The 13,729-nt window shown below is 36.2% G+C and overlaps 1 protein-coding gene across 2 annotated transcripts in view; it reads left to right on the top strand.

Moving 5' to 3' along the window:
* Positions 1–4,389, top strand: part of GRIK2 (glutamate ionotropic receptor kainate type subunit 2) — a 370,464-nt gene extending 366,075 nt beyond the window's left edge. Inside the window, exon 18 of one of the 2 annotated variants that reach the window (XM_064707223.1) lies at positions 3,570–4,389. In XM_064707223.1, the coding sequence (XP_064563293.1) occupies positions 3,570–3,583 (14 nt within the window). In that variant the 3' untranslated portion in view covers positions 3,584–4,389. The remainder of the gene's footprint in view (positions 1–3,569) is intronic. The other variant, XM_064707224.1, reaches the window with a different exon arrangement.
* Positions 4,390–13,729: the final 9,340 nt, after the last annotated feature.

Raw genomic sequence — 13,729 nt, 5'->3', positions numbered from 1 at the left:
ATGTAAAAAAGTAAACCATAAATCCTTTCTAAAATTTATTGAATATTACTTTTTTGATATGTGTGAAAACTCTTCCTTATATTTCTCAGATAGAACCCAAAGAAGAAAAAAGATCTGGATCATGAACTCTTACATAGCCTTGAAATGATATTTTTAAAATACATACTATTTCAGTGAGTGAAATTTGAAACAAGCAAACAAACAAACAGAAGATATGTAGCAATACTCTTAATCAGAAACAATATTTTTATTCCCATATGCACATACAAGATAAAATAAAAAATTTATAAAAAATAAGTTGAAAACACAGAATGGACGAATATATAAAATAACTCTTTCAAAGTTATGGTATCTGCTTTATTAAGACTGTCAGTCATTAAAACATTTCCCTTTTAGTGAGTTTTTATATCCAGGTAAAATTCTCAGATAAAATGCGTTGTCAAGTTTCTTGAGATATTATTTTCAGGGGATTTCAGAATGTTGCCATGTATCTTCTCACCTCTTGGATGTTGGCTGTAATCCATTTCCTACTGATATTACCTTAAAATTTGTACCCTTGCAGATTTTGCAAAGGCTTTGGTGGATTGATTTCCCCTTGAAAAGGATCTGTTCTAATTTGGCACTCTTCTTAGACGCCTTGGCAAAAAAAAAGACAAACACAATCTTGAAAGTTTTAAGAGCTAATGCATAATTTTAAAATTTAGAAGGATTTTGTTCCTCAGAATGTTTTAGCTAGGTCTTTAATTCCAGAGGTGAGAGCCATATCATGGCTACAAGGGGTGTAGTGCTGAGTTGCACCATTTACTTCTCAATGTATTCCCTATGAAATTCCTGAGTTATATGCTAGGTTCCTCACATAGTGGAAATGCCAAGATCTTCAAGCCTTAGCAATTTAGCCTGTAAGCCATTAGGGAATACTAAATTAATTCTTGCCCTTTTAAAATATTTCAGGGTTGATTTCAATTTCAGAATCATAATGGCAGTTTTGATGTTAAGCAATAACACTTTATTAGAAAAAAGGGAAAATCTAAGAAAATTGAATATTTTCTTTTAAAGCATAGCAGGATAAGAAGGTACAGTTTTCTACTTTCTACACAATGTTCAGCAAAGATATCTTATGCATTAATATCTGACATATTAAATTCAGACCATTCAATCAGGAATTTTAGCCCTCTCATTCACACAAAGAATGCTGTCTTGTATGTCAACCCAGTGCACATTGCAGATCTCACTTCAGCCAGAAATGCCAAACTTTTGGCTCTGAAGGAAATGTACTTGACTGTGTACCAGAGAAATATGCCTTCTTCTCCTTTGGATTCACAACTTCAACTTTTCTTAGTTGTAGGTGGTAAAATAATTTCTGCTCTAAGTTGAGTAGGCATTATTCCTTTATTTCAAACAGCAGGAGAAAGAAGTGCTCCAAAGGAAGTTTATCACACCCAGAGTAAGATTATAGTTTCCTTCAATTCCTGCCTGCCCATTTCCTTATTCATGCAGAGGATTAGGGAAGAGGGCATTTGCTCAGGCTTTGTTGGATTCATGCTCAGCTCTAATTCCTAATTAAGACAACTCATATTTGCGCATGCTCAAAATAGAATTTTATGTAATACCATTGAAGCTTTCAGAGAAACAGGAACTATTACTGAAGCCCTTCCTCTGTTGCTGTGTGCTCTCATCCCTAATCTACAGAACAGCTCATGTTTTCCCTGTCTCCCATTCTCTGTCTATTCCTTTGTTAACTGCTGCCATGCCAAGTGGAACAGGATCAGCAGGCAGCAACTGCAAGTGACCCACAGGTCTAATGCCTCTAGGTTACAGCTGTTTGCTGAGGCACAAGCTTCAATCTCTCTGGCAGAAGATGCTGTTATATTGACATTCTTAAATGTGACTCATGTTCAGCCATAATTCTCCAGCTGATTGCTGTCTGCACCGAAGAAAAGGATATCTGCCACAGATTCTTCTGTAGCGGTTGTCGCACTTTTTAAGGATCTTGGCTTGTTAGGTCCTTTCAGAGCACATCTGTTGGATTGATAACCATGCATGGAGAACTGGAATGTGAATCCTAACAGGATCCACAACCAAACCAAGCACCAGTGTGCTTCACAGAATTTCTATTATTGCCAAATGACAAAGCTGTAAATTTTGATGGGGAGAGCTGAGCGTCTTACTGCTTTCAGCCCTGGAGATTGGACGCTGAATGCAGACTTTTATGAATACAGGTTCAAGATGGGTTCTCAGTGAACTAGGTTGGGTGTGATGTTTAAATATTTTCTGGATCTAATCTCCAAGCTTCAGGTTTGTATGATTATGAAGATATAACATTAATAAAGCAGAATTTTTATTTGAAAGCCAAATGAGACAATTATGTGTTGACTACCACTAATCAAACAAAATCAAAAAATTGTCATGAGGTAGTAAGAGAAATTCTAGGTGCTTTGACTTTTTTGCATATTGTTCGATAGGTTGTTTATTTGTTTTTCATTTGTTCATTTGCCTTTTTTTCCCTGATCATGTCCCTGGCCTGGGGATTAGTTATTAAGTGAGAAAAATGCAAAGAGTTAGACCATATCTCAAATTTTCTTTGGCTGAGAGCAGTTGCCAGAGGCTTGGCTTAACATCTCAGCTTCTGGGATGGGTTATTTAGTTAGTGTATTTCTCCATTACCTGGAAAATGTTTAAGTTAAATTATGATGAAGAGCTCAAAAGTGAGACCTTTTTTTCTTACTACCATATGTCATTTGATACTCCCGTTCTCACACTGAGAGAAGGTTAATTGCTCAGCACACCATTAGCAGTGGAGAATTCAGTCAGACTGAGGGAATAGGGAGATTTTATTTTACTTTTCAAATTGCTTGCACTGCAAACTGGAAAAAGGGCTTTGAGGATTTGATATAAATATGTTAATAAACTTTTTTTAATAGTACACTTTTCATGAAGATCAACAAAACTGAATTGCTGTTTTGTTTCTTTTTGCAAACACATAATCTATAAGTGATAATCAGTAGTGGTAAAAGTGTTTATATACAGAAGATATTATAGATTATGGAGTAAATATCAGTTTTCAGTAATAGATTTTAACAGTATTTAAAGATGAATTCAGGTAAACTCTCTATACTAAAACTTTATGTTTTGTGGAAGAGTTCTCACTTTATTTCCATAGAAATGCAATTATTATTCTGAAATATAAAGTAAGCTAAGGAGATTCTACTGAATGCCTGAAAGATATGTAACATTTGGATGCTGTACTATAAAGCTAACATGTTGACAGAAAATCTGCTCGAAGTAGTTTTATGTAACATATGCAACCAGACTTAATACCTGCCAGAAAAACAATTGTACAGGCAAGGTGATTTTTACATTGTTTGATAAGTAATTTTAATTATTATTAAATAATAATATGCATATATAGTGATGCATATAATAAGGCCAGAAATTTGTTTTGAGCTTCAGACTGGAACAGAGCAAAGAATGACAAGTGTGTGCCGGTATAGTGAATCTGCTTCTAGACATTGCAGTTAGTAATTTCTTACAGCTATTTCTTTTTCTTGTTCCTCTGTTTCCCTCTGCAGAGGTCCTTCTGTAGTGCCATGGTCGAGGAGCTAAGGATGTCCCTGAAGTGTCAGCGCCGATTGAAACACAAGCCACAGGCCCCTGTTATTGTGAAAACAGAAGAAGTTATCAACATGCACACATTTAACGACAGAAGGTTGCCAGGCAAAGAAACCATGGCATAGAGCTGGGAAGCCAAATGCCCCAAGCACAAACTGTCGTCTTTTTTCCGAACAACCTTGCGAGAATGTTTCCTGTGGAAATATGCAACAAGTGCAAAATAAAATGAGTTACCTCATGCCGCTGTGTCTATGAACTAGAGACTCTGTGATCTCAGCAGTTGCAATGGCCAGACTCGAATCACAAGCATCATGGATCAACCAAGTTATGCAGGGTTACACTGTTTGTCATGGGTTTCCATCATTCTGAATGAATGAATGTTCCATGTGAGTTTTGTGGCTGGTTTCAAATGCAGTCTCAGTGAGAAGTTGCAGGTTCCTTTTGAAGTTCAACTCTTGCCAGAAAAGGGAGAATAAATGCCCAAGATGACACAAACCACAGAAGGAGTCTAGTAAAAGTAATGTCTCAGAACTGTAGTGGAACAAGAAACCATATGTTCTTCTGAACTTCCCAGCACAGAAAAGTTGGTAACTGCTGATAGACTGAAACTACCATCTGGACAAGGTGATATGATCTTCCTGGATCCAAGAAATGTTAAAAGTGAAGAAACATGAATCCCATGAATAGAAGAATAAATATAAGGATGCTCACCTGTTTTTTTGGTTTTTTTGGGTTTTTTTGACTGTTTGTGACACTGAACTAAGTAAATAAATAATAATTACAAAAAAAAAAAAAAAGAATTTAGCTGGGTTGGAACTTTGATCTAAAAAATCAACAAAAATATTTCCAGAATTTTGACCCAATTTTTAGATGAATGAAACTTTCCTTACTACAAAGGAATGTGTCTTACAAACTTTAGATATAAGCAATTGATTTTCTTTTCTATAATTGTGAAAAGAGGGAGGGGGGTGGGAAGCAGTGTATTTCACACATAGAGGGCTTGCATTTTAGCCTGAATGGGTTTTGAAACACTTGTTCCTGCCACTAATTGAACTCAATGGAGCCTGAGCAATTCTCGCTAATGTTGGAAGAGGGATGGGTCACCTAAAAGAAGTGAATGTCAAGAACTTAAAGGAGGACTGCATTTTTCAATACAGTCACAGTACTAAATGAACAATATTCTTGAGCAGTTTTTTTTTTCCAAAAAAAAAAAAAAAATGTTCAGGTTTATTTGTGGAAATGCAAGATTTCTATGAAAATAGTTTTTGTATGGAAATTTTTGTAATACTTTTTATCAACAAAATAAGAACATGTGTTTCCATCAGGGGTGTGATGCCAAGCATGAGTGGTAGTGCGTGCGCACCACCAACGTTTGGTGAAAACTATTTTTATCATGAAAAAGGAATCTTAGAAGAGACATATTTTCAAGTTATATAATATAAAAAAAATAGGTGCACTACCACCACTGCTTACCATGCTACACCCCTGGTTTCCACTGAGCTGATAACATGTTGTCATGAACAATTGTGTGTAAATGGTAAAAGACACAGACCTCTTGACCACATTGTGATAGAAGTTAATATGCACTCAGTTTGCTGTTTGAATCCAATGCACAAAATTAAAAAAAAGAAAAAAAAAAAGAAAAAAAGAAAGCATTAAATTTATGTCAGTTTTAGTTGGTTTGGTTTTGCTGCGTGATTTGAGCAACATATGTGCAGTACTTTGTGTCAGTACTGGTACTTAGCTTCAGCTTAGTGCCCTATCCTGATGAGTCTTGCCACTGAATTTGTGACAAGAGAGTTGCTGGGATTTCTGACAGAAGCCATTACAGCACATTGGGATAATATTTGCAGGATTTGGCTCTTAGCTGCTTCAAAGCTAAATTATATGTCCTGAATGTGGTGAGTTCCTGGACATAACATTTTGAAATGCTGCCCTAAAGATGCTGAATCTTGCACCTCTGTCTATTGTAAATTTATTTGTATCTCAGCAAGAAATGTATAGTATAGACTATGTAGGAATGTTATGCCAACCAAAAAAGATTATTAAGATGGTCTTTACATGGAAAAAAAAACTGACTTTAAGCCCCAAAACCATAAAATATCCCCCCAAAATATGGAAATAATAATAAATAATAAGTCATTGGTAAGTAAAGATGATGGCACAGAAATATAAAATATATAATCCAAACTGTAGAAATTATATAATGAAATCTGGGGGCGAATGGGAGGTTTGTGTCTACTACCCAGTTATCATAAATCTTCATAGAGATTGAGCTGGCCATTTCCATTGTGAGCAGGGACTGAGAAAGCAAATTCTCTTATATTTGTGAGATTCATCCCCATTTATGTGATAACAAAGAACAGGTTATCTTTGTCTGAAGTATAAAGAAGATAAAAACACTTTAAGCAATTTTTCTGGAAATGAGTAAACGTACATGATTTATATTTAAGTTAATTCTTTAAAACAAAGGGGAAAAGAGTAACTGTCATAACACAATGAAAACTCCTAATTATGATGGCTTGGAATGGAAAAAATTGGCTATTGCATTTGATTGATGATTTACAATAAAATTTGTAAAATCATGTAATAAAATGCTGTATTATATTCAAACATACTGTTCTTTTCTCCATTGAGGATGCTGAAATAAGCAGGATTTCATTCTCACCTTAACGCTCATTAATTCTCATTAAGCTTTTTGTGAGCCAAAGTAACAGTGAATGCAGGATATGTCCCAAATATTTCATTGGGTCAAAGTTCCCCAAGGAACAAAACTTCTGTCATGGAGGTAGTATAGCTTAATTAAGATTTTGGTCAGAATTTCAGCCTTCCTTTATTGAGGGAAATAGGTAAAGTAACTGGAGATTTGTATTAAAGATCAAGACTAGAAATGCATGGCTCCACAGATTCACAGTAGTAAAATGAGGGTTTTTTTCAACAATCATACACTAACTCATGTTATTAGTCTGTTGTGCATTAGTAATTATTTCTGTATTACGACAGTTACAGAAAATTTACTAATAAAGGCCTGACTCCCAAAAGAGTAGAAAATACTACTGATAGTTTTGTACTTGCAAAAACCCAATATATTTAAATTCTTCAAAATCTTCAAAATCTTCATTTTCTTTTTACTGCTGTGAAAAAAAATCCTCAATTCTGAAGAAAAATTCTTTGTATGGAAAGGCCTCTGAAAGGCTTACCCCAATATTAAAAAATTCTCATGCTGTATAAATTTCTGTACTGTCATTAAAGCTGATGGAGCTTCCCACCAGAAAATCAGAAGAGGATCTGGCCCACGAAGATTCAGAATCCATATATAACTGCTTTATCTGGTCTCATAAAACAGCTGAATTAGTCTGCTGATTTCTCAGGAAGGACAGGATGGTGGGTGCTTCTCTGGCTGATCCTAAATGTCACTGTGGAGAAGAATTTTAAAGCAGTTATAGCTCAGTGAAATGGCGCTGCCTGGTGGATGAGAATTGGAGGTCAAAATTGAACAGGACTTTTTTCCCCCCTGTCTGTTTCGATGAAAATAGACGTCTTTAAAACGCGTAAGACACCCTGTTTATATCTTCAGGTTGCCTCAGCATGGTTGTATAGCAATAGATAACTAGAAAAAAAAAGGACAAAACCCCTTTTATGTTGTTGATAAATGTAATTTGTGGAGGACTGGTAGTGAAAATAATGAGCCAAATGGTTGGATGAAATCAAGAGATGTCTGGTCCTTTACAGTGAATGAGGATTTGTCCAATTATAGACATCAGCAGGCCTTTTTAATGGTATTCTCCTTTTATATAAACAGAAGTACAGACATATACAGGGAGTATCTGGCAGATTTTATATGCAATATTTCTCTCTGAAATTTCTGTCTTAATTTTCTGTTGAAGAATTCAGTATAGATTTGAAATAACCTTTTCTTTCATTTTATTATTTCTTGAGACTCTGATCATTAATCTTTCCTGATTTCATCCACAGAGTGCTCACAACCCCCAAAATAACACAGTTTAGTCCTACTACACTTACTTGTTAATATTTCAGAATTTAAAAAACGTACTTTATCAGGGAAGAAAACATATTGTGCCAAAATCCAAAGCCACAATAGGAGAAATGCCCTAATATTCTACAAAATAAAAATATTTTCAGGGAAAAGGGATCATGAGCAGAGGTAATATCATACTAAGATGTAAAACATTATGCTATAAAATAATGTTTTATTGTTTTGATGTTAGGGATATTAGAAAAATGGGAAGCACTTCAGATACAACTTCACTTAGTCTCCAAATACATCAACAAACACAAAATATGATGACTGAAATACTCCTTTGAAAGAAGTGTGAGAACTTCTATTTAACGGCAATCAAGGTTTTATCCAATACAGCCCCAAATATGTACAGATATAATATCTAAGGCAGAACTAGGTGTACAGAAGCAATTGTGTTTCTGTCAGAATTTCAAGGATGTATTGGAAAACAAAGAGTTGCTGAGGATGGCTTCTCTTGCTTAGAAGATCATTGCTTTCCAACCTCAAACATGCTAGTGTCCTGTTCTCTTCCAGTCTTACCTCTCTGCCTTCCTACAGGCACCTCTGACCGTAGGAAATTTATTTTTAAAGCCCTTTTCTTCTGGCCTTCCTTTAAAAATAGTTCTAATTAAAAATAAAGTTACTCAAACACCTCATCTCCCCTCATCAAGATAAAAACATTAGCTTTTCATGTGACTGTAATCTAATTGTCTTTATTTTCATTTTCTACCCCTCTCTGTCCCCTGCCTGTGTTATCTTCTCCTGTTGTTCTTGTACTTGCCTAGACTGTAAGCTCTTAGGGGGCAGGGAATCTGTCTTTGATTTGTTCTATGTAGCACCATGAACTATGGAGCTATATAAATAATAAAAAATGTAGATCTTCTTAAATGATGTTTGAAGTGATAGTGATCTGATTGACTGCCAGTCTAGTAATATATTGTTTTAGCTCATTGCCTGAAATCCTAATCACTGCAGCAACAGAATAATCAAAAAATAAAAATAATAAAACCAACCCAAAGGGGCTATCACACTGACTCATCTTACTGGAATTTTCCCAACATGGTCGGGGTATAGGAAGATAATGTCATGTTCACATACCTTCTATAATGGTTTAAATATTTAATCAGCTATGTTAGAATTTTTTTTTAAATAAGTACATTAACACAGATATACAGAATGAGCTTTGGAATGAGAATTTTGATTGGTCAAAGTTTGGAAAAGTTATGATTAAGAGATTGGTTAAGCTGCACACCAGGAACCTTTCCTTCCTTCATCATTTCAATCCATTTAGTCAACAAGCCTCTCATTGCTGAAATCTATAGCAATCCTGTTTTGCTAATAATTTTATAGGTGTAATTAGAAATTTTCTACAAAATATAGTTCTAAACAAAACTAAAGAAATACTTCCTCTTGCTTCTATTCAAAACGCTGTCTTTCTATGTCTGCTGGAATGAAAAACTGGGAATTCAAGAAAAATGAAATATAGATGAAAGGAAACAACACATACAGTCTTGAGGACAAACATATCAGCTTTCCCATTTACATTTCTCTTCTTCAAGGAGTGACATTCTGTATCATTGAACTTAACTCTTCTGAGTGTTGAGGTTATACTGACAATTCTACATGGATCTGTCTTTCATGAATTCTCAGAGCCAAAAGACCACCTGCCTTTCTTTCCTGATCACACAATGTATTGTTTTTCCAGATGCTTAGGAAATTGAGTCCTAAGTTAAAAAAATAGAAAAATCCTAGAGCTTCCTCTTTGCCATGACTGTAGGAGTTTTGCTTGGTGGAAATAGGATACATTACATTAAGCTTACCTGAAAAAATTGCATGAAAACATTGAAAATTGGTAAAGGATCTGTAGTTAGTGTTCCTCAGGCAACACTGACCACCACAGACCAAATCTGTAGTGATTTGGTTTTGAAGGTACAAGTTCTACTTATGATGGGTTTATGCCAATGATTGTCTTATGACATTTACCCATGAGTAGACTGCTGGCTGTTATGCCCAGGGAATGAAAAGCAGCCTAACAGAGTAACCATTATAATTCTCTTTACACTGTAACCACACTAACTGGCTGGGCCACTCGGGCTCAGGTAAATCAACAGAAATTTCCGATATGTACACCTGCTAAGCAATTTTATGCATTAACATCTATCTTAAAAATGCTAATTTGGCACAAGTTCAACTGGCCTGTGGGCTTATCATAAAAGAATCATGTCACAGAATCATTGAGGTTTCGAATTGCTGAGTCTAAGGCCTTCTTCAGGTGGAAGGGCTTTCTGGAGACTCTTGAGTACAATGCCTTTGTACAAAAAAGAGGCAACTAGAGAAGTTTGTCCAGGGATGGAGACTCCCTAGCTCCCCTGTTTCCAGTGTACAATTATGCTTACAGTGAGGAATACTTTTTTGCTCATATTTGAAGGGAATATATTGCATTTTAGCTTGTATTCAAAGCCTCTTATCCCCTCACTGGCTCCCACTGGGAGTCTAGTTCCATTTTCCCCCTGTCGGATTCTCCCAAGCTTTCTCTTCTCCATCTGAGTGGTCCCAGTGGTCTCAGCCTCTCCCCATGTGACAGATGCTCAATCCCTTAATAATATTTGTGGCCATTAACTAGGGACCATATTCTGGTAAGTCTTGGTCTCTCTCATACTGGGGAGACCAGAACTGGACCCAGCACTCGAGGTGTGCTTCAGCAGAAGGGGAAAGATTCCTGATCTGTTGGCAGTGCTTTTCCTAATACAAACCAGGCTAAGTTGCTTTTCTTAGCTGAAAGGACACACTGCTGGCTCACGTTCAGTTTGCAGTCCACCAGAACCCCCCTGCCCTTCTCTGCAAAACTGCTTTCTACCTGGTTTGCTTCCAGTCTGGACTGGGACAAGGGCCTATTCTTCCCCAGGGGCAGGACTTGTCATTTCCCTTTCTTCAGCTTCATGTCCTTCCTGTTGGCCCATCTCTCCAGCCTGTTGAAGTCCTTCTGAAAACCAGCACAAATTTCTACTTTATTGAAACTCCTCCTTTATGCAATGTTCAGACTTGCACACTGCTCTATCATACACATAATTAATGAAATCATAAAACAATATGAGACCCTTTGGATACATCTCTAGTTACTGGCCTGTGGTTGGACTTGCTGGCACTGATTAAAATCCTTTTGACTGATTTCAGTTTGAATTAAAATCCTTTTAATTTATTTCAAGCCAGTTTTCAATTTACCTTATTTTTCACAGATCTAGTTCATATATTGTAAGGCTGTCTGGGAGGTTGTTATGGGGGATTATGCTGAGAACCTTTCTAAAGTAAAAATAAACAAAATTCACTGTTCTTCCCTCTTTCATGAAGTTAATCTTCTCATTAGAGAAGGCCATTCTGTTGGTCAAAGATGATATTCCCTTTGCAGATACATGCTGACTAATACAAGGTACTTTCTTGACCTCAATACTTGGAAAAAATTTCCAGAAGGATTTTCTCCATCATCTTCACAGAGATGGAGGTGAGGCTGACAAGCCTGTAGTTTTCCACCTCCTCCTTATTGCCCTTTATGAAGGGAGGAGTGATATTTGCTTTCTTCCAAATCTCAGGCATCTTTGCCAGCCTGCATAAGTTTTCAAATATTATCAAGAATGACCTCACAATATTTTGCAAGTGCATCTTGTCAAGTCTCATCAACTTATATATGTCCTCTTTGTTTAAATATTCTCTAATATGATCCTTTTCCACCAAGTGTAAGTCTTCTTTTCTCCAGACCTTCCCACAGGTCTCAGAAACCTCACTTTTCTGAGGGCTTACCCAGAAGGACCCAAATTGAAGAAGATATTGAATACTCGGCCTCCTACAACCATCCCATGATTTCCCTAGTTTTCTTTTCTGCTGATAAATCTGTAGAAACCCCTCTTGTTTCCTTTTAAAAGGAAGGATTGGGTTGTTTGCTGGGCTCAGTCCAGGTGGGTTTTGGCATTTGTAGAGCTGTGACTGCATCCCAAGATTACATCCATGACTGCATTCCAGGACTGTCTTTCTTGGGATTCTTACAAGCAGATCTTGGAATGCCAAAGATCAAACTCTATTTTCACAAAATCCAGGATTATGATCCAGTTTTTGTCTTGATCCTCTTCCCTCAGAATCCTGAAATTGATCACTTGCAGACAATAATGTCCCTCACACTGATTCTTCTATGTTTCTAAGCATGAGGTCAAGCAGAAAAAGCTTCTCTTGCTTCCTCCAACACTCCTGTCAGGAAATTTTCATCAAACCACTCTAGAAATGTCGGGGCACCAGGGTAGCTATAGATCCAATGGTGTCAGGAACCCACGTCCTAAGAGAGGAACCCACTTGCAGCGGCAAAAGTCCAAATATGGACCACACTGGACAAATTCAGACCAGCCTTCTTTGTTTATTAGTACATCAGCCTCAGAACATTGTTAGATGTTAACAGCATGCTGGCCTGAAGGAAAATGTCCCCGAAGGTGGGGTAAAACGGAATGACATAAAACCATCTCAGTTTAGATTTCAGCCAATCACACAAAAACAAGACATATTGACAAGCTTTCCATCCAACCTTATAAAACATACGTAATGGTAGTTAAAACAAAGACTGGTTCATAAAAGACAAAGAACAGAGCTCTATTCACAGTAACCTTCTAAAGATATACATTAAATAAACTTGTTGCCATCCTAAAGCCTAATCTTCAAAGTCCTATTGTTATTTGTCACGTCTACTGCTTGGGAAACTTTTCTGCTGTAACAGAACTTCGGGCCACATCCTGAGGCCTAAATACTCTTTTTTAACCATTTTCTAAAAACCCTCTAACTTTATGGATTCCCACATAGAAATCTCCTGGGTTGATTGCCCTTTGGTTGTTGTCTCTTCAGCAGGTACCATGTTTCTTAAAGTCTCCATGAGAACTTGAAGCCTTTGGGAACATGAAGCTTCTTCCAGTTGTCTGAAGACATAATCTACCAAAATTTGCAATATGCAAGAAAAATTTTGTAGTAGACACCAGGCTATAAATGTCCTTTAATCTTCATTTCATCTTCATTCTCTTTGAAGTCTTATTCAATAATATTTAAAAAATGGTCTCTGTTTAGAAAATAACAAAAAATAAGGGTCTTTTGCAGATTTATTGCTATTTTCTGAATATTATTATTTTTTTTCTGAATATTTCTGAGCATTGTCAAGAGAACCATATCTCTCCAACTGGACTTCAATTTTTAGTGAGTTGTCTGATTAGCTGTAAAAAGTATCATCTCTACATATGTGATGAACAGCATTCACTGTCTTAGAGTGAGAAGAAAGGTGATTGAAAGCAGTGTTTGTTGTTCTCTTTTGAAACAGGCACTTTAGTTGCTTCAAAATGAAGAGATATTTTCAGCATACCTTATTAATTGACGTGTTTTCATCTTTTTCTCTGAAAGTTTTGAAGCAATGTTGCCTAATGAGGAAAAGAAGAAACAAACAAAAAAGAAAGAGAAACAAGCTTAAAAAAGCAAAACCTATTTGTGTTCAAGGTTTATGAAAAACTCAGGAGTTCTTTCTAGACCAGAATACTATAATAAGACTTAGTAAGTTTTCAGATAACAGGATTTTCAATCACAGACTCATCTCAGCTTGGCAACTGCAGAAGCACATGTATTGCTCTCAAATTTCCATAAGATGATATCACCACCACTGTCTGAATCAGTCCTTCAGATTTAGAAAAAAAGAAGCATGTCTGCAGTACTGCCCAATATTTACCTCTGTTTGGTAAAGTTTTTCAGGCTTTTTCAATTTAGCTTTTATTCTTAATGTAAACCCACCACAAATTACTTGCTCTGGACTCTTTCTTCTCTTTATATATTTTATGGTCAGTACGGAGTTCTACCAGACAGATGATCCATGGCTAGAGTCTAGCCTGAGGGAGACAAAATATGACCCTTAAAATCAAAGGAACACAATTATAACCAGGCCATTGATACTGTCAATTGTCCAAATTTCATCTCAAAGACTTCTTTCTAGGTGATAGGTATCCCAGTTGCTCGACTTACTTTCTTTTCCCTTTTCTTTATTACATTTTTACATAAGTTCACATTATAGCGACTAGTCTAACATTATAT

Source organism: Zonotrichia leucophrys, chromosome 3 (genome assembly GCF_028769735.1).
Source record: "Zonotrichia leucophrys gambelii isolate GWCS_2022_RI chromosome 3, RI_Zleu_2.0, whole genome shotgun sequence".
NCBI classification, from domain to species: domain Eukaryota; kingdom Metazoa; phylum Chordata; class Aves; order Passeriformes; family Passerellidae; genus Zonotrichia; species Zonotrichia leucophrys.
The sequence above is the reverse complement of the archived record's forward strand: the minus strand, read 5'-3'. Positions and strand labels throughout refer to the sequence as shown.